At 43.7% G+C, this 18,692-nt stretch overlaps 1 protein-coding gene across 4 annotated transcripts in view; it reads left to right on the top strand.

The window, feature by feature from the left end:
* The window catches only part of PARN (poly(A)-specific ribonuclease), a 204,079-nt gene that overhangs the window by 14,939 nt on the left and 170,448 nt on the right, over window positions 1–18,692 (top strand). For 3 of the 4 annotated variants that reach the window (XR_012512809.1, XM_039478241.2, XM_039478242.2), the window contains exons 7-11: window positions 5,422–5,587; window positions 7,738–7,803; window positions 9,073–9,111; window positions 11,507–11,549; window positions 14,476–14,556. Coding sequence is in view for 3 of the 4 variants with exons in the window: in XM_039478241.2 (XP_039334175.2) it covers window positions 5,422–5,587; window positions 7,738–7,803; window positions 9,073–9,111; window positions 11,507–11,549; window positions 14,476–14,556 (395 nt within the window). In the remaining variant the exon portion in view is untranslated. The remainder of the gene's footprint in view (window positions 1–5,421; window positions 5,588–7,737; window positions 7,804–9,072; window positions 9,112–11,506; window positions 11,550–14,475; window positions 14,557–18,692) is intronic. The other variant, XM_074382203.1, reaches the window with a different exon arrangement.

The following is an 18,692-nucleotide window of genomic DNA, read 5'->3' on the forward strand; positions in this document are numbered from 1 at the left end:
ATTTTTTGTAGAGATTTGATTTCGCCATGTTGCCCATGCCGCTCTCAAACACCTGTCCTCAAACAGTCCACCAGCCTTGGCCACCCAGTGTGCTGGGATTACAGGTGTGAGCCACCACACCCTGCTTGCCTGTTGCTTTTTTTTTTAGACAATCTCACTCTTGCCAGGTGCCAGGCTCGAGTGCCAGTGGCATGATCTCAGCTCACTGCAGCCTCTGCCTCCTAGGTTCAAGCAATTCTCCTGCCTCAGCCTCCCGAGTAGCTGAGACTACAGGCGCCTGCCACCACGCCCAGCTAATTTTTGTATTTTTAGTAGAGACAGGTTTGACCATGTTGGCCAGGATGGTCTTGATCTCTTGAACTCGTGATCCGCCTGCCTTGGCCTCCTAAAGTGTTGGGATTGCAGGCGTGAGCCACCGCGCCCAGCCTGCCTGTTGCTTTTTTAGTAGTTGGAGACTGTTTCTTGTTTCTCATGGGAGAAGAAAAGTGCAGAGACTGCATGATTGATAATGACTGACTTGTGAGAGGGATGGCCTGGGGAACACCAGAGGAAGGGACTGTGTCTCATTCATTTCACATCCCCTTGCATGCATGATTTCCCTTCCGTGTCAGGGAGGTGACCACCAAATATTTGATGCATAAATGGGTGCATGAGTACTGGACATCAGAGCATTTCAGATTGGTTTTCCTTCCTCTTCATTTAATGATTTCTCTAAAAGTGTTTGGGAAAGACTGTGGTTTTTGCAGTGGTATTAAGTATGTAGAAGGTCAATATTTTAATTTAATTATTTACATACATTTTTTCTCCATGGGGAATATAAAATTAATGAAGGAAGGAAGGAAGAAGGTTTATCTCAACAAAAATACTGAATTTTTTCAAAAAAAAGTACATGACCTTCAAATGAATTCTCCTCTTCTTACCAGAATCTCTTTGCAAGGTGTTCAGTACCCATGCCATATTGGCTTATTTTATTTTTTTGAGACAAATTCTCACTGTGTCGCTCAGGCTGGAGTGCAGTGATATCATCTCGACTCACTTCAGCCTCTGCCTAATGGGTTCAAGTGATCTTCATGCCTCAGCCTCCCAAGTAGTCAAGACCGCAGGCTCATGCCACCATGCCCAGCTAATTTATATGTTTTTAGTAGAGACGAGTTTCACTATGTTGGCCAGGCTGGTCTTGAACTCCTGACCTCAAATGTTCCATTCACCTTTGACTCTTAAAGTGCTGGGATTACAGGCATGAGCCACCAGGCCCAGCCCATATTGTTTATTAATTGCTTCAGTGGTGCTGCATCTTAATTTTTATTGATTTTGGTCTTTGGAGGTAATAAAAACAAACTTTTTTTGAGCTCAAACTGCTTCATGTAGTGACTGAACCAGCAGTGAAATACAGTTTGGGTATTAGAAAGAAATTTTTTTTTATTCGTCTCATGCTTGACTCTGAAAGCCATTATAAAATAGAAGTTCCAAATGCATTTAGAGCACTGTATTGGACTAGTGCAGGCATCTCTTGAAAGAACCACTTTATCTGTATAGTTTCTGACTTGTTGTTTGGTTTTCATAAATGAAGAAAAGCAGCCATATTGGAATATGATGCCTTCTCCTGTTTTATAGTCATGCCCTGGAATATTTTAACCACAACAGTCAGGACTCCCAGGTCATCCATATTACCAAGCCTCAACCCATGCTGTTGTTGATACTCTCTAAATCTGACTTAGACCCTCATCTCTCTCCATTTTCAAGCCTTTCCATTCAGGCTCTGTAAAAATATCAGGCCCCTTTCTTCCAGTAGTGTTCTCTCAAGTTCTTTTGATTTCCTTGTCTGGAAGGAAACCAGGTGACTCCTCTTGTTGGATTCCTCCTGCAGCTTTCCTTATCCTTGTTGGTTTTCCCTCTCACTCTTGCTTTCCTCTCGCCAAACTGTGCTCAGGGACCTCCTTGTTTCCCACGCCACCTTCAGACACCTGAATTTTCTTTTATACAAGAGCCACGATTCTCAGGGCTGTCACCAGCTCTGCAACCCTTCTCTGTGCTGTAAGTGCCGTGTGTATCAGAGCCTTGGTTTTGGTGCATTATCATTCTCTACACCCCTGCCCCTCTCTGGGTGACTTCAGTATCCACAAGGATAAGCAGCAAATGATCTGGTCTGTTTCTTGACTAGGTGGTCAGCAGTCTTTTCTTCTCTCTCTCTTCAGTACTCTATACCAGTGGCAGTGTCATGTGTCTTAAAGTCAAAAACTTGCACCTCTCGCTTACAATCTGTTTTTTATCTTTTTTGAGACAGGGTATCACTTTGTCACCAGGCTGTAGTGCACTGGCACATTCGTGGCTCATTGCAGTCTTGACCTCCAGGGCTCAAGTGATTCTCCCACCTCAGCCTTCTGTGTAGGGGGGACCATAGGTACATACCTTCATGCCCAGCTAATTTTTAAATTTTTGGAGAGACGGTCTCACTATATTGTCCAGGCTGGTCTCAAACTCCTGATCTTAAGCAGTATTCCTGTCACAGCCCCCTAAAGCTCTGGGATTATAGGCATGAGCTGTTGTTCCTGGCCTCATTTGTTGTCTTTAGTGTTTTAATGTTTATTTCTTTGAGAGCACTACTTCTTGTACTTATAACTCACTTGCTGTAGTACCTGTTTCAGCAATCTGTTGACTTCCATAGCTTTTTCATTATCTGTTGCCTTCCCTGCTTCTCCTCAGTCTGTATTCTTCTCAGTGTATCATACCATGAGGCACATTTGTCATTTGTCCCATTACTGGTGATGTTAACTTGGACCATGTTTTTTGCCAGTTAGTTTTAGTGTCCATTGAGAATTCTTGCTCCAGGCAATTGTTATTGACCAATGGTGGTTTTCATGTTCATCGTTCTTTCTAAAATTCTTGAGTGTCCCATGGCTTTGTTGTTGTTGTTGTTTTGAGATGGAGTCTCACCCCGTCGCCCAGGCTGGAGTGTAGTGGCCTGATCATGGCTCACTGCAACCTCCACCTCCCAGGTTCACTTGATTCTCCCACCTCAGCCTCCTGAGTAGCTGTGACTACAGGCGTGTGTCAACATAGCTGGCTGATTTTTGTACTTTTTGGTAAAGAGGGGATTTCACCTTGCTGGGCAGGCTGGTCTTAAACTCCTGACCTTTTAAGTGATCTGCCTTCCTTGGCCTCTCAAAGTTTTGGTATTATAGGTGTGAGCCACCGAGCCCAGCCTCCCTTGGCTTTTTTTTTTTTTTTTTTTTTTTGATACAGAGTTTCATTGTTGTTGTCCAGGCTGGAGTGTGCAGTGGTGTGATCTCTCACCACAACCTCCGCCTCCCAGGTTCAAGCAATTCTCCTGCCTCAGCCCCGCTAGTAGCGGGGATTACAGGCATGTGCCACCACACCCAGCTAATTTTGTGTTTTTAGTAGAGGTGGAGTTTCTCCATATTGGTCTGGCTCATCTCAAACTCCTGACCTCAGGTGATCTCAGGCACCCAAAGTTCTGGGATTACAGGTGTGAGCCACCGTGCCCTGCCCTCAAGGCTTTTAATACCACCCATATCCTGATGATAACTAAATTTATATCTCAACACCTTTCTCTTGAGCTATAGCTTTGTAACTGTACCTTTTACTTTGTGTATCCCCTTAGACGATTTTAAATGTCCATAGGGGTGTGTTGGCTCACGCCTGTAATTCCAACACTTTTGGAGGCTGAGACGGGCAGATCACTTGAGGTCACCAGTTCAAGACCAGCATCGCCAACATGGTGAAAACTTGTCTTTAGTAAAAATACAAAATTAGCTGAGTGTGGTGGTGGGCACCTGTAATCCCAACATCTTGGGAGGCTGAGGCAGGAGAATTGCTTAAACCCGAGAGGCAGAAGTTGCAGTGAGCTGAGATCACACCATTGCACTCCAGCCTGGGTGACAGAGCAAGATGCCATCTCATAAAAGAAAAAGAAAAAAAACTATTAGGTCGAAAAGGTAGCTTTTGATTTTCACTCCCTGGACCCCAAAAACCTATTTTTCCCCTTGTTGTCTTCACATCAGTTAGTAGACCTACCATCTTCCCAGTTATGTGAACCAAATAGCAAGGTATTATTTTTTATTTTGTCTTCCCCTTTATCTTTCATCTCCGGGATGTCAGTAAGTGTACCCCTTCTGTCTAGAAAATCACTGTCTCCATCTACCCTGCCATCTCTATAGCCTATGACAGGGTTATAAACGATAGCCCACTGATAGCTGCCTGTTTTGTAAATAAGTTTGGTTGGACCACAGCCATGCCCATACATGTACGTTTGGTGTATGGTTGCTTTTGTGCCACAGCGGCAGGGTTGAGTATTGCGACAGAGACCCCCTTGTGGCCCACAAGCCTAAAACATTTGCCATCCAGCCCTTTAAGAAAAAGTTTGTTGGCCGGGCATGATGGCGGTGGCTCCTGCCTATAATCCCAGCACTTTGGGAGGCTGAGGCGCGTGATGAGGTCAGGAGTTTGAAACTAGCCTGGCCAATGTGGCCAAAGCCCATCTCTACAAAAAAATACAGAAATTAACTGGACGTGGTGGCACACGCCTGTAATCCCAGCTACTCAGGAGGCTGAGACAGAAGAATTGCTTGAACCTGGGATGCAGAGGTTGCAGTGAGCTGAGATTGTGCCATTGTACTCCAGCCTGAGCTGTACACAGTGAGACTCTGTCTCAAAACAAAACGAAACAAAACAAAAAGTTTGATGACCTCTGATCTGAGCTGTTGTCTCTTGCCTGGAAAATTGCTCCTAACTTGTTTCCTAACTTCCACTTTGAGTAGTCATCATGGCCTTTAAAGCATTATGCAGATAAAGTAATTATCTTGCTTAAAATCTTATCATGGTGTCCAGTCACTGTTAGACTAACTTACATTTCTTATCCCAGCCTGTGGGGGTCTACAGAATCTTGTGCCATACTCTCCCCAAGCTGATGCTGTAGCATTCTGTTTTTGCTCACGACATTCTGACCACACCAGCTCCTTGCTGCTCCTGAAACAGTCGAAGCCATTTTCACTTGGGTATTCATACTTGTTTCCCTTACCCAGAAGACTCTTCTGTAGCTCCTTTCGTATCTGACTTACTCTCATTCTTTGGGTTTTCACTGACTTTCCTGATCATCTTGTCAGAAGTAGTTCCCTTCACTACAGAGCAGGATGCATCATCTTGTCACTCTTTATTCCCCAATGCCTAATATAGTGCTTTGGCACAGCATGAGTGCCAGATAAATATTTCTTGAAAGAAGACTGAATGAATGGATGAATGAATGAATAAACACATTTCAAAATCACTTGCCTTTCTGTTCATTTTTTGAGATGTAGTTAAATATGGTAAATTTTTCTTGAGTAATTTAGACTCTGGTTTGTTAAACAAATTTTATGTTAACAGTTACTTCTGCTAATGGATTCTTTTTAAAATCATGTTTAGGGATTCCATATTTAAATCAGGAAGAAGAAAGACAGTTAAGAGAGCAGTATGATGAAAAACGTTCACAGGCGAATGGTGCAGGAGCTCTATCCTACGTTTCTCCTAACACTTCAAAGTGTCCTGTCACAGTTCCTGAGGATCAAAAGAAGTTTATTGACCAAGTGGTGTAAGTTCTTAAACTAAAACTAAATGTGCATTGTGTGCTGTATGTTGGGGCATGACAAGCATTTATATCTCAAACCTGTGCTGTACAAATATGGTACACACAGGTGTGATGTTGTGAATGGCAGGATGTCACTGTGGCATATTAAAAAATTTTTTTTTTTTTTTTTTTTTTTTTTTGAGACAGAGGCTCGCTCTGTTGCCCAGGTTGGAGTGCAGTGGTGCAATCCCAGCTCACTGCAACCTCTGCCTCCCAGGTTCAAGCAATTCCCATGCCTCAGCCTCCTGAGTAGCTGGGATTATAGGCATGCACCACCATGCTCAGCTAATTTTTATTATTTCAGTAGAGACAAGGTTTTGCCATGTTGGCCACACTATTCTCGTACTCCTGGCTGCAAGTGATCTGCCTACCTCAGCCTCCCAAAGTGCTAGGATTAAAGGCATAGGCCAGAGTGTCTAGCCAGCATATTCAAATTTGTGCAACAGCAGCAAGTTGTAAATAGAGTTCTATGTGTTGTACTTGAACTTGCTACGTGTCACTAGGCAATAGATTTCAGTCTGTGGTGACCTGCATAGACTTTTTTTTTTTTTTTTTAATAGAGATGGATCTCACTGTGTTTCCCAGGCTGATCTCAAACTCCAGAGCTCAAGGGATCTTCTTGCTTCGGCCTCCCAGAATGCTGGGATTACAGGAGTGAGCCATTGCCCAGCCCCTTTTCTTGTTTTTTAAATGCTAATCAGTTGACTTCTAAACCTTGCGTGGACTGAATACCTGACAGCCACTGTCCAGTGTCCTCGAAGGCGAAGTGGATCAGGCCCATCTAGTCTGCAGCATGTCCATATTCTCTTTGCTTGCAGTAAAGGTTCCGACAAGCAGATGTGATGCTGGACAAGTGTCTGGTCTTGCTATATAAAATGCTTATGCTGATAACCATTTCACTGGGAAAGTCAAAAATTAAATCACTTGTATTGACAAGTCCTTGAGAAGTTGTCACTAATTAATAAGTGCAGTAACCCTCTTCCCCGAAAAAATATGCCAGATGCCGGGCGCGGTGGCTCAAGCCTGTAATCCCAGCACTTTGGGAGGCCGAGGCGGGTGGATCACGAGGTCAAGAGATCGAGACCATCCTGGTCAACATGGTGAAACCCCGTCTCTACTAAAGATACAAAAAATTAGCTGGGCATGGTGGCACGTGCCTGTAATCCCAGCTACTCAGGATTCTGAGGCAGGAGAATTGCCTGAACCCAGGAGGAGGCGGAGGTTGCGGTGAGCCGAGATCGCGCCATTGCACTCCAGCCTGGGTAACAAGAGCGAAACTCCGTCTCAAAAAAAAAAAAAAATATGCCAGATAAAGATTTTTTATTTCATTTTATTTTTTGAGACAGGGTTTCACTCTGTTGCCCAGGCTGGAGCACAGTGGCACGATCATGGCTCACTGCAACCTCAGCTTCCCAGGCTCAGGTGATCCTTCCATCTCAGCTTCTGGAGTAGCTGGTACCACAGTTAAACTGCACCATGCTCAGCTAATTTTTAAAATGTATTTTTTGTAGTGAGGGGCTTTTAGTATGTTGCCCAGGCTAGTCTCAAACTTCTGGCCTCAAATGATCCTCCCATCTTGACCTCCCAAAGTACTGGGATTCCATGCTCGGTCCAAAATAAAGCTTTTTTTTTTTTTTTTTTTTTTTTTTTTCTTTTTCTGAGATGCAGTCTTGCTCTGTTGCCAGGCTAGAGTGCAGTGGCATGATCTTAGCTCATTGCAACCTCCACTTACCGGGTTCAAGCGATTCTTGTTCCTCAGCCTACTGAGTAGCTGGGACTGCAGTTATGCGGTGTCATGCCCAGCTGATTTTTGTATTTTTAGTAGAGACAGGGTTTCACAATGTTAGCCAGGTTGGTCTTGATCTCTTGACCTCAATGATCCGCCTGTCTCAGTCTCCCAAAATGCTGAAGTTACAGGTGTGAGCCACTGTGCCTGGCCTAAAATAAAGCATTAAAAAAAAAAATCTTTGAAATAAAAGTTCCATGGTAATTTGGTAAAATTACATTGTCACATGTTCTTGTACGTAGACTGGTTTTGGTTGTGATTATTTTCTTGGTTGATGACTTCATTCCTTAAAGGTACTGATGATTCATGGTCTATTCTAATTCTTCAGAGAGAAAATAGAAGATTTATTACAAAGTGAAGAAAACAAGAACTTGGATTTAGAGCCATGTACCGGGTTAGTTGTCCTGAACATTTTTGCATGTTCTTTTTTTAGAAAGGTAGATGATTTGTGGCATTTGATGCATCTAGTCTTTTAAAAACACCTTTATAAATAGTATTTTTGTTATTGGTATATTCTCAAGAATTAAACACTAACTTTAGCGTTACACAGTGAGGAACACTATGTATACAGAGACACTGAATGAATGCTTTGTCTTGTACCTGGAGTGGAGAAAGCTGTTGTGCAACCTTGACTTGAAGTTTTGCCCAAAAGTGGCATAATTACTTTGGCCCTGAGGAGCACTTAACACATGAAGGCTTCAGAAGAAAGAATTCACTTTCAGGCTACTGCTACCTTTTTAATTTCTCTCTGTGTTCAAAAAACATTAGCATTTCAAAGAGTCAGTAATGTGAATGTCTTTTTTCTTTTTACTTTGTGAGGAGCTTCACAAAAGTGTTGTAATGCATCTGTCTACTTTAAACTCTTGATGCAGCTGTAGGAAGCAATATTTTGATGAGGCAAGAACTTCTACCCCTTATATAAAAGCAGTATAATAATATTAAAGAAAATCTTAGAAGACAAGTGATGAGGAATTCTCCCCACCTCAAATAACCTCCCTATTTTTGTTTGCAAATTACCTGTCAGTTCTAATGAAGTCTTTTTTTTTTTTTTGAGACGGAGTTTCGCTCGTTACCCAGGCTGGAGTGCAATAGCGCGATCTCGGCTCACCGCAACCTCCACCTCCTGGGTTCAGGCAATTCTCCTGCCTCAGCCTCCTGAGTAGCTGGGATTACAGGCACGCGCCACCATGCCCAGATAATTATTTGTATTTTTAGTAGAGACGGGGTTTCACCATGTTAACCGGGATGGTCTCAATCTCTTTTTTTTTTTTTTTTTTGAGACGGAGTTTCGCTCTTGTTACCCAGGCTGGAGTGCAATGGCGCCCCTCTCGGCTCACCGCAACCTCCGTCTCCTGGGTTCAGGCAATTCTCCTGCCTCAGCCTCCTGAGTAGCTGGGATTACAGGCACGCGCCACCATGCCCAACTAATTTTTTGTATTTTTAGTAGAGACGGGGTTTCACCATGTTGACCAGGATGGTCTCGATCTCTCGACCTCGTGATCCACCCACCTCGGCCTCCCAAAGTGCTGGGATTACAGGCATGAGCCACCGCGTCCGGCCCTGAAGTCTCTTTTTGAAGTGAAATCCTTCTCAACAAATGCTTGATGAGTTCACATCTACTTCTAATGAGCCAAAATCAATACCTTTTCTTTTGTTTTTATAGGTTCCAAAGAAAACTAATTTATCAGACTTTGAGCTGGAAGTAAGTATTTATATTGTATGCAGGAGCTCTGTGGTGGACCCAGGATTTAAAGACTAAATGTAATCTCTTAGCTGTCAATTTCTTTTTGAAATTCTGCAGTTCTCAGTGATTTGACCACACCCAAGTTCTCCCTATTTTCTTAAGTTGAATACCCACTTAATTTTTTTTTTTTTTTTTTTTTTTTTTTGAGACAGAGTTTCGCTCTTGTTGCCCAGGCTGGAGTGCAATGGCGCGATCTCAGCTCACCACAACCTCTGCTTCCTGGTTCAAGCAAGTCTCCTGCCTCAGCCTCCCGAGTAGCTGGAATTACAGGCACGTGCCACCATGTCCAGCTAAGTTTTTGTATTTTTCGTAGAGACAGGGTTTCACCATGTTGACCAGGATGGTCTCGACCTCTTGACCTCGTGATCCACCTGTCTTGGCCTCTCAAAGTGCTGGGATTACAGGCTTGAGCCACTGCGCCTGGCCTAATTTTTTTTTTTTTTTTTTTTTTTTTGTTGTTGTTATTGTTTTTTAATAGATGCTTTAAAGCAGGCGTCCCCAAACTTTTTACACAGGGGGCCAGTTCACTGTCCCTCAGACCATTGGAGGGCCGCCACATACTGTGTTCCTTTTACTGACCACCAATGAAAGAGGTGCCCCTTCCTGAAGTGCGGCGGGGGACCGGATAAATGGCCTCGGGGCCACATGCGGCCCGCAGGCCGTGGTTTGGGGATGCCTGCTTTAAAGCCTCTTAAAACAATTCTTACTTTGGACTGGGCACAGTGGCTCATGCCTGTAATTCCAGTACTTTGGGAGGCTGAGGTGGGTGGATCATGAGGTCAGGAGTTCAAGACCAGCCTGGCGAAATCCTTTCTCTACTAAAAAATATAAAATTTAGCCGGGCGTGGGGGCACATGTCTGTAATCTCAGCTACTCAGGAGGTGGAGGCAGGAGAAGTGCTTGAACCCAGGAGGCGGAGGTTGCAGTGAGCTATGATCGTGCCGTTGCACTCCAGCCTGGATGACAAAAGCAAGACTCTGTCTCAAAAACAAACAAGAAATTAGCATTTTGGCGCATCCATTAAGCTGTGGATTGGTAATGTTTTTTTCCTTTGAGGGTATACGATAAATGTTTGGTTTTCAGATCTAGGAAATACTCAGATGAATGCTTTTGGTAAAGCGAGAGTTCTTAACTTAGGATGAGACTATGAATGGGTTTCAGGAGGTCTGTGAATCCCCTGAAATAACATCCAGACTTTTGTGTGTGTGTTTTTCCAAGGATGTTTTCCTTGTGTTTGCAGATGGGTCTTCAACTCAGATATTGAACGTTGACATAGACGGGTGGACATTTCCATTTGACTTTGGGGACTTTTTTCTTCTATTGGAATCTGCCAGTGACATGACAGCAATCTACCTGTGACATGACATACAATCCCAGTTGTATACTGGGAATATACTTTGAACACAATAGGAAAGGGCTGTTTAGTTGCCCACACTCCTTTCCTGTCACGTCGTCCTTGCAGCCCACTCCACCTGCATTCCAAATCCCTCTCCTTGGCTGCTGCAAACTTTTTTTTTTTAATTGTTTTATTTTATTTTTTTTTCTGGGCCATGTTCTCTGATGAATTTGCATGTTTGTTTGTTTTTTAATTTTTTACCATAATTTCACCTTCTTTTTAGATGCGAACTGTTAATACCATGCAAAACTACAGCAGAGTTGGCCATTTAATACCTTCTCTTTATATGTCCCGTGCAATCTAAAAGGACTTTTAGGCTGCGTGCAGTGGCTCACTTTTGTAAGCCTAGCACTTTGGGAGGAGGTGGGCGTATCACCTGAGGTCAGGAGTTTGAGATCAGCCTGGCCAACATGGTGAAGCCCCATCTCTATTAAAAATACAAAAATTAGCCAGGCATGGTGTTACATGTCTGTAATCCCAGCTACTTGGGAGGCTGAGGCAGGAGAATCGCTTGAGCCTGGAGGCAGAGATTACAGTGAGCTGAGATTGCGGCACCCAGCCTGGAGTGAGACTCCGTGTCAAAAAAATAAAATAAAAAGACTGTCACAATTTCAGTTAGGGAACAGACTTTTGTATATTTGGAAGCAAGATTTGACTCTGTGGTAGTGAGTTGACTGTATTTTGAGAGATGCAGGACATTTTAGAAAATGTCTGAGTCCTAAAAAATTAATTTGAAGTCAAATCCGTGTTTGTGTGTTTAAGAGCAGAGATAAGGAAACATTTAGCGCTGAAATGTTATAAAATAAATGTGCTGTAAAGTCTCCATTTTAGTGATAATTATTTCATATTTAATAAAACTTATTTCACATAATTTATAGCTGGATATTTGCTTATAAAATACTTTGTGTTTTAGCTGTCATTGACTCATCTACTGATACCATTTTTTTTTTTTTTTAGGTATCCAAAAGGCATTCATGTTGAGACTTTAGAAACTGAAAAGGTAACCCCAAGAATTATCTAGGGCTAACATTAAGCACGTACATTGTTACACTGATACAGGTTTCATTTTTTGGTTTTTTGTTTTTTTGTTTTTGTTTTTTTTTTTTTTTTGAGACGGAGTTTCGCTCTTGTTGCCCAGGCTGGAGTGCAATGGCGCGATCTCGGCTCACTGCAACCTCCGCCTCCTGGGTTCAGGCAATTCTCCTGCCTCAGCCTCTTGAGTAGCTGGGATTACAGGCACGTGTCACCATGCCCAGCTAATTTTTGTATTTTTAGTAGAGACGGGGTTTCACCATGTTGACCGGGATGGTCTCGATCTCTCGACCTCGTGATCCACCCGCCTCGGCCTCCCAAAGTGCTGGGATTACAGGCTTGAGCCACCGCGCCCGGCTGGTTTTTTGTTTTTTCTCAGGTTCTTGCTCTGATTGCCCAGGCTAGTGTGCAGTGGGGCAATCACGGCTCACTGCAGCCTTGACTTCCTGGGCTCAGGTGATCCTCCTACCTCAGCCTCCCAAGCTGGGACCACAGGCTCGTGCCACCATGACTGGCTAATTTTTTATTTCTTTTTTAGTAGAGTTAGGGTTTCACCCTGTTGCCCAGGCTGGTCTCAAAGACCTGGGCTCAAACAGTCCGCCCACCTTAGCCTCACAGAGTGCTGGATTATAGGCCTCAGCCACCGTGCTCAGTCCCTAATGTGCTGAAAGTCAGAATTTGTACCTTGTCTCTGCTTGTTATGAGCTGGGTAACCTAGGGCAAGTTACTTGACTTCTTTACAGCTCATTTTCCTCTTCTGAACATTGGGGCTGAGCATGATACTGGTGATGTATACCTGTATCAGTCTTTTTATGGTGATCCTGTGGGTAAGTGAAAGTGATGCCTTATAAACTTGAAAGTGTACAAATATTAGTTCATATTCTTACTATGGCAGAAAGCTATAATGGTACATATGAAGAAATGGCTTCATGTTGTGTGGGCAGGTAAAATTAATTTTAGAATTTGGATTGTAAGCATAGCTATTGTCCTGGGTATGCAGGGTATACTGATAGAATTGTGATGGGTAGGGGGTGGCTAGTGGTTGGTTCTTTCTGCAGTGTTTGAATTTGGTAATTTGTTGTTGCTGTTAAGTCAGGTATAAAATTAGAGATTAAATAAGATAGAAAAACAATCTTGATAGAAGATTTATCTTTAGTGGACACAAAATATATATGAGAAAGAAAGCATTAGTTATCTGACATGTTAGCAGAAAAATCCAAGTGGCATGAGTGCAGTGGCTCATGCCTGTAATCCCAGCACTTTGGGAGGCCGAGGCGGGTGGATCACCTGAGGTCAGGAGTTTGAGACCAGCCTGACCGACGTGGAGAAATCCTGTCTCAACTAAAAATACAAAAAATTAGCTGGGTGTGGTGGCACATGCCTGTAATTCCAGCTACTCAGGAGGCTGAGGCAGGAGAATTGCTAGAACCTGGGAGGTGGAGGTTGCGGTGAGCAGAGATCACAGCATTGCACTCCATCCTGGGCAACAAGAGCAAAACTCCATCTCAGAAAAGAAAAGGACTGGTAATTGGGCTATGTTAATTCTTTTTTATTATGTTACGTATGTTATATTAATAACATATAACATATGTAAGTTTCTTATATTAATACAACATATAAACATTTTACTTGAAAACTACTCAGAAATTGATGTTCCGGTGCAACATAACTTTTTTTATTATTTGTCAAAGGAAATGTCTTACTCTTACAGTCTGTTGATATTTTTAACTGATGCCTGTTGGGTTGAATTAGTAAGCCATAGGAAAATGTCGTCAAAACACAGAGACAAAATTTGGTTTGTAATGCATCAATTCAGACTTGTTGGTATTTCAGAGTATTTTCTGTTGTATTTGGCTCCTGAAAGAATGTGCAATGGCTGGGCGTAGTGGCTCAGGCCTGTAATCTCAGCACTTTGGGAGGCGGAGATGGGCAGGTCACTTGAGTCCAGGAGTTTGAGACCAGCCTGGACAACATGGTGAAACTCTGTCTCTACTAAAAATCTAAAAAGAAATTAGCCAGGCATAGTGGTTCATGCTTGTAGTTCCAGCTGCTCAAGAGGCTGAGGTGGGAGGATCACCTGAGCCCGGGAATTCAAGGCTGCAGTGGCTATGATCATGCCACTGCACTTGAGCCTGAGTGATGGGAGTCATAACTTGTCTCAAAAAAAAAAGTTTGCAATTACAAAAATTGTAACTTCTGGCTGGGCATGGTGGCTCATGCCTGTAATCTCAGCACTTTGGGAGGCCAAAATGAGTGGATCAGTTGAGGTCAGGAGTTTGAGACCAGCCTAGGCAACATAGTGAAATCCTGTCTCTACTAAAAATGTAAACATTAGCAGCGCATATTGGTGTGCATCTGCAATCTCAGCTACTCTGGAGGCGGAGACAGGAGAATTGCTTGAAATATGGGAGGCACAGGTTGCAGTGAGCCGAGATTCTGCCGGTGCACCCCAAACTGGATAACACAAGTGCAGCTGTCTCAAAAAAAAAAAAAATTCCAATGGTAGCAGAACTCTGAGTTTTTTTGGATTAAGTTGCCTCTAAAAAATTATATATCTGTGGCGGGGTACAATGGCTCATGCCTGTAATCCCAGCACTTTGGGAGGCCAAGGCAGGTGGATCACGAGGTCGGGAGCTTGAGACCAGCCTAACCAACATGGATAAACCCTGTCTCTACTAAAAATACAAAAAATTAGCCAGGCGTGATGGCACATGCCTGTAATCCCAGCTACCCAGGAGGCTGAGGTAGAAGAGTTGCTTGAACCAGGGAGGCAGAGGTTGCAGTGAATTGAGATCATGCTGTTGTACTCCAGCCTAGGCAACAAGAGTGGAATTTCATTTCATCTTGAAAAAAAAAAAAAGAAGAAAATTGTGTATCTGTTTTATGTCTTTTAGAAGGAGCGATATATAGTTATAAGCAAAGTAGATGAAGAAGAACGCAAAAGAAGAGAACAGCAGAAACATGCCAAAGAACAGGTAATTTAGCTATGTTTATTCTCGGGGGATGAGAAATGGCAACATAAATACTGATTTATCCCTGTCTATTTCAAATCATATGTTGGGTTCAATTTAATGAAGTAAGTTTCTTTCATAGAACAATTGAATTGGCAGCAAAACCTGGACTAGAATAAGGGGAAGTTAAGTTTAAGCATGAGACATAGCTAGCAAAGTGAGTCTGACATCACTGTTGACCAGTGTCCACTTAAACCAGTCTTGAAGAAAGTATTCTTGATTCTCATTTAGCTTGTGTGTCACTGAGCATTACTGCCCTTTAACTAATACTGCCATGTCTAAATTCATGTATACTAACTAGTTTCCTTAAAACCAAGTTCAGAGCACATGTTCCGACAGATGAGGATGACATAATTACATTGTATTATTGGAACATCACGCTGTTTGCTGTATGAAGAATGGTTTTGAGTGAGTAAGACTGGAGGCAGGAGACCAGTTAAGCTGTGGAGTAACCTAGCTAAGAGATGTTGGTGACCTGGCATAGGATAGTTAGTAGCAGTGTAGATGGAATCTGGAGATATTTGGAAGGTAGAATCCATGGAATTTGTGACTGGATGTGAGTGGTGGAAGACGAAGCGGGAGGGAGGAAGATGATCATAGCAGATACTTGCACAATGGGGTAGATTGTATTCCATTCACTTGGAGGGGTTGACTGGAGTGATGTCGATCCCGGGGCAAGGTGGAGGAGAGAGGAGTGGGTTTGCATGTGGATGAGTGTCGTGTTCATATGCACGTAAGGCAGGATCACTCCTAATTGACTCAACCAGTAAGATACAGTGAGCCACTTTGGGAGACAGCATATTACCTACACACAGAAAGATTACCAAAAAGTGCTGCCTGTGGTCCCTGTCCCACATAGTAAAAAGGACAACGTAAAAACAAAAGTTGCCAGTTAGAGGCCAGGTGTGGTGACATGTGCCTGTGGTCCCAGCTACTTGGGAAGCTGATGCTGGAGAATCGCTTGAACCTGGGAGGCAGAAGTTGCAGTTGAAGTGAGCCGAGATTATGCTACTGCAATCCAGCTTGGGCGACAAGTGAGACCCTGTCTCAAAAAACAGAATGGTCCCAGATGATGGCAGCATGCGTTGTGGGATGTAGCTTCACTAAGGAACCAGTTCTAGGCCGCAGCTCAGGGCTTTGATGTTCTGCAGCCGTCTTCTGAGAGGGCAAGGCAGAGCCCCAACCTCCTCAGAACCCAGGAGGCAATAAGGAACTTTTTTAGGACAGCCTCCCAGGAGGCAATGAGGAACTGTTTAATGACGGAGAAGTGGGTGGGAGCTGGCCTCATAGCAGCTCCTTAGAAGGCTCTGCCTCCCACCGTTCCCTCCTGATGTGTTCTGCCAAGATGCAGATGAGTCTGTGGCCAAGACACAGATTAGCCTTTACCTGTGTGGCCAGTTTTTATTCATGCAAGGTCACCAGGACACCATGGCGTCTGCTAGAATAGAAAAAGATGTTCTATTCTGGTTTTGACCTAATGAGGTTTTGGGTGTTTTTCTCTTTTCTTTCTTTCTTTTTTTTTTGAGATGGCTTTTCGCTTCTGTCACGTAGGCTGGAGTGCAATGGCACGATGTCAGCTCACTGCAACCTCTGCCTTCTGGGTTCAAGCAGTCGTCCTGCCTCAGCCTCCCAAGTAGCTGGAATTACAGGCACCTGCCACCATGCCTGGCTAATTTTTATATTTTTGGTAGAGATAGGGTTTCACCATGTTGGCCATGATGATCTTGAACTCCTGACCTCAGGTGATCCTCCCACTGGAATTACAGACGAGAGCTACCGCGCACCCAGCTGGTTTTGGGTGTTTTTAGGATTTGCAAGGGTGGATGTCCTGTCAGCAGCTTTACCAGTGTTGAGCACTGGAGACAGGTGAGAGCTAGGCATGATTGTCATTGGTAGAGAAACTGGGACTGGATCAGAGCACCTGCGGAATGCTTTAGGAATGAGAAGAGGACCTAGGGTAGAATCGTGAGGATCACCAGAATTTAAATGATAGGCATAAGTCAACAAAACATACCAGATTATTGTGACACACAGCCATGGGAAGAGAGAAAAAGGGGCAGTCAGCAGTGTCAGATCCCCTGTAGGGGTTAGGACTGGGACATGGCTGTTAGATTCAGCCCTGGCAGTAGTTTTTTAAACTATAATTTAAACAGTTTTTCCCTTTCTCTGCTAAAAATACAAAACAATTAGCCAGGTGTGGTGATGTGTACCTGTAGTCCCAGCTGCTCAGGAGGCTGAGGCAGGAGACTCGCTTGAACCCAGGAGGTGGAAGTTGCAATGAGTCGAGATCGCATCACTGCACTCCAGCCTGGGCGACACAGCAAGACACCGTCTCAAAAACAAAAACATCTCAGCTCACTGCACCCTCTGCATGCTGTGTTCAAGAGATTCTTCTGCCTCAGCCTCCCGAGTAGCTGGGACTACAGGTGCCTGCCACCACAACTGGCTAATTTTTTTGTATTTTTAGTAGAGACGGGGTTTCGCCATGTTGGCAGGCTGGTCTTAAGTTCCTGATCTCAGTTGATCTGCCTGCCTTGGTCTCAAAGTGCTGGGATTACAGGCATGAGCCACTGCACCTGGCCCAAAAAAAAACAACTTTTAGTCGTGGTAAAATATACATAAAATTTATCATCTTAACTATTATTAAGTGTACAGTTCAATGATGTCAAGTACTTTAACATGGCTGTTCAATCATCACCACCATTCATCTCCATAATTCTCTTCATCTTGCAAAACTGAAACTCTGTACTCATGAAGCAACTCCCCATCTTCCACCCCTGCCACCCAGCCCCTGGCAACAGTATTCTATTTTCTGTCATACAAATTTGATCACTCTGAGTACCTCATATAAGTATAGTATTTGTCCTCCTGTGACTGGCTTTTTTCTCTTAGCAGTGTCCTCAAGGTTCACCCATGTTACAGCTTGTGTCAGAATTTCTTTCCTTTTTGAGGCTGAATAATAATCCATTGTATGGCTAGACCACATTTTGTTTGTTTATTCGCTTGTTTGTAGACACTTGGGTTGCTTTGGATTATTGTGAATAATGCTGTTGTGAACTCAGATGTACAAATACTTAATTTGAGTCCCTGCTTTCAGTTCTTTGGTGTATATAACCAGAATTGGAATTGCTGGGTGATATGGGAATTCTTTTTGCGGGTTTTTTTTTTAGCAGCTGCATTGTTTAACATTTTCATCAACAGTGCACAGGTTCCAGTTTCTCTACATTCTTGCAAACACTTAGTAGTCTTGGGTTAGTTTTTTTTTTGGAGAGAGTTTCACTCTTGTTGCCCTGGCTGGAGTGCAGTGGCATGATCTTGGCTCACTGTGACCTCCATCTCACAGGTTCAAGTGATTCTCCTGCCTCAGCCTCCAGAGTAGCTGGGCTTACAGGCATCTGCTACCATGTCTGGGTAATTTTGTATTTTTAGTAGAGACAGGGTTTCACCATGTTGGTCAGGCTAGTTTCGAACTCCTGACCTCAAGTGATCCATCCACTTCTGCTTTTTTTTTTTTTGAGATGGAGTTTCGCTCTTGTTGCCCAGGCTGGAGTGCAATGGCGCGATCTCGGCTCACCGCAACCTCCGCCTCCTGGGTTCAGGCAATTCTCCTGCCTCAGCCTCCTGAGTAGCTGGGATTACAGGCACGCACCACCATGCCCAGCTAATTTTTTTTTGTATTTTTAGTAGAGACGGGGTTTCACCATGTTGACCGGGATGGTCTCGATCTCTCGACCTCGTGATCCACCCGCCTCGGCCTCCCAAAGTGCTGGGATTACAGGCTTGAGCCACCGCGCCCGGCCTGCTTCTTAAAGTGTTGTGATTACAGGTGTGAGCCACTGCGTCTGGTCAGTCTTGGGGTTAGTTTTAGGGAGGTGAACAATTTCAGTGAGTGTGAAGCCAGAAGGCTGGGAGCACCTGGGAATTAAACTGGAGAAGACCTTCAAGCAAGTTAGCTTTGATGAAACAAGTAGAAGGGGCAGTAGTTGGAGAGAGCTTAGAGGAAGGGAGGTTTTCAAGATAGGAGAGACACTGAGCCTTTTTCAACAGTACTGGAAAGAAAATGGGAGAGAAGAAGATGAGCGGGGTGGGAGAATTTTGTA

The sequence above is a fragment of the Saimiri boliviensis genome, chromosome 12 (assembly GCF_048565385.1).
Source record: "Saimiri boliviensis isolate mSaiBol1 chromosome 12, mSaiBol1.pri, whole genome shotgun sequence".
NCBI classification, from domain to species: domain Eukaryota; kingdom Metazoa; phylum Chordata; class Mammalia; order Primates; family Cebidae; genus Saimiri; species Saimiri boliviensis.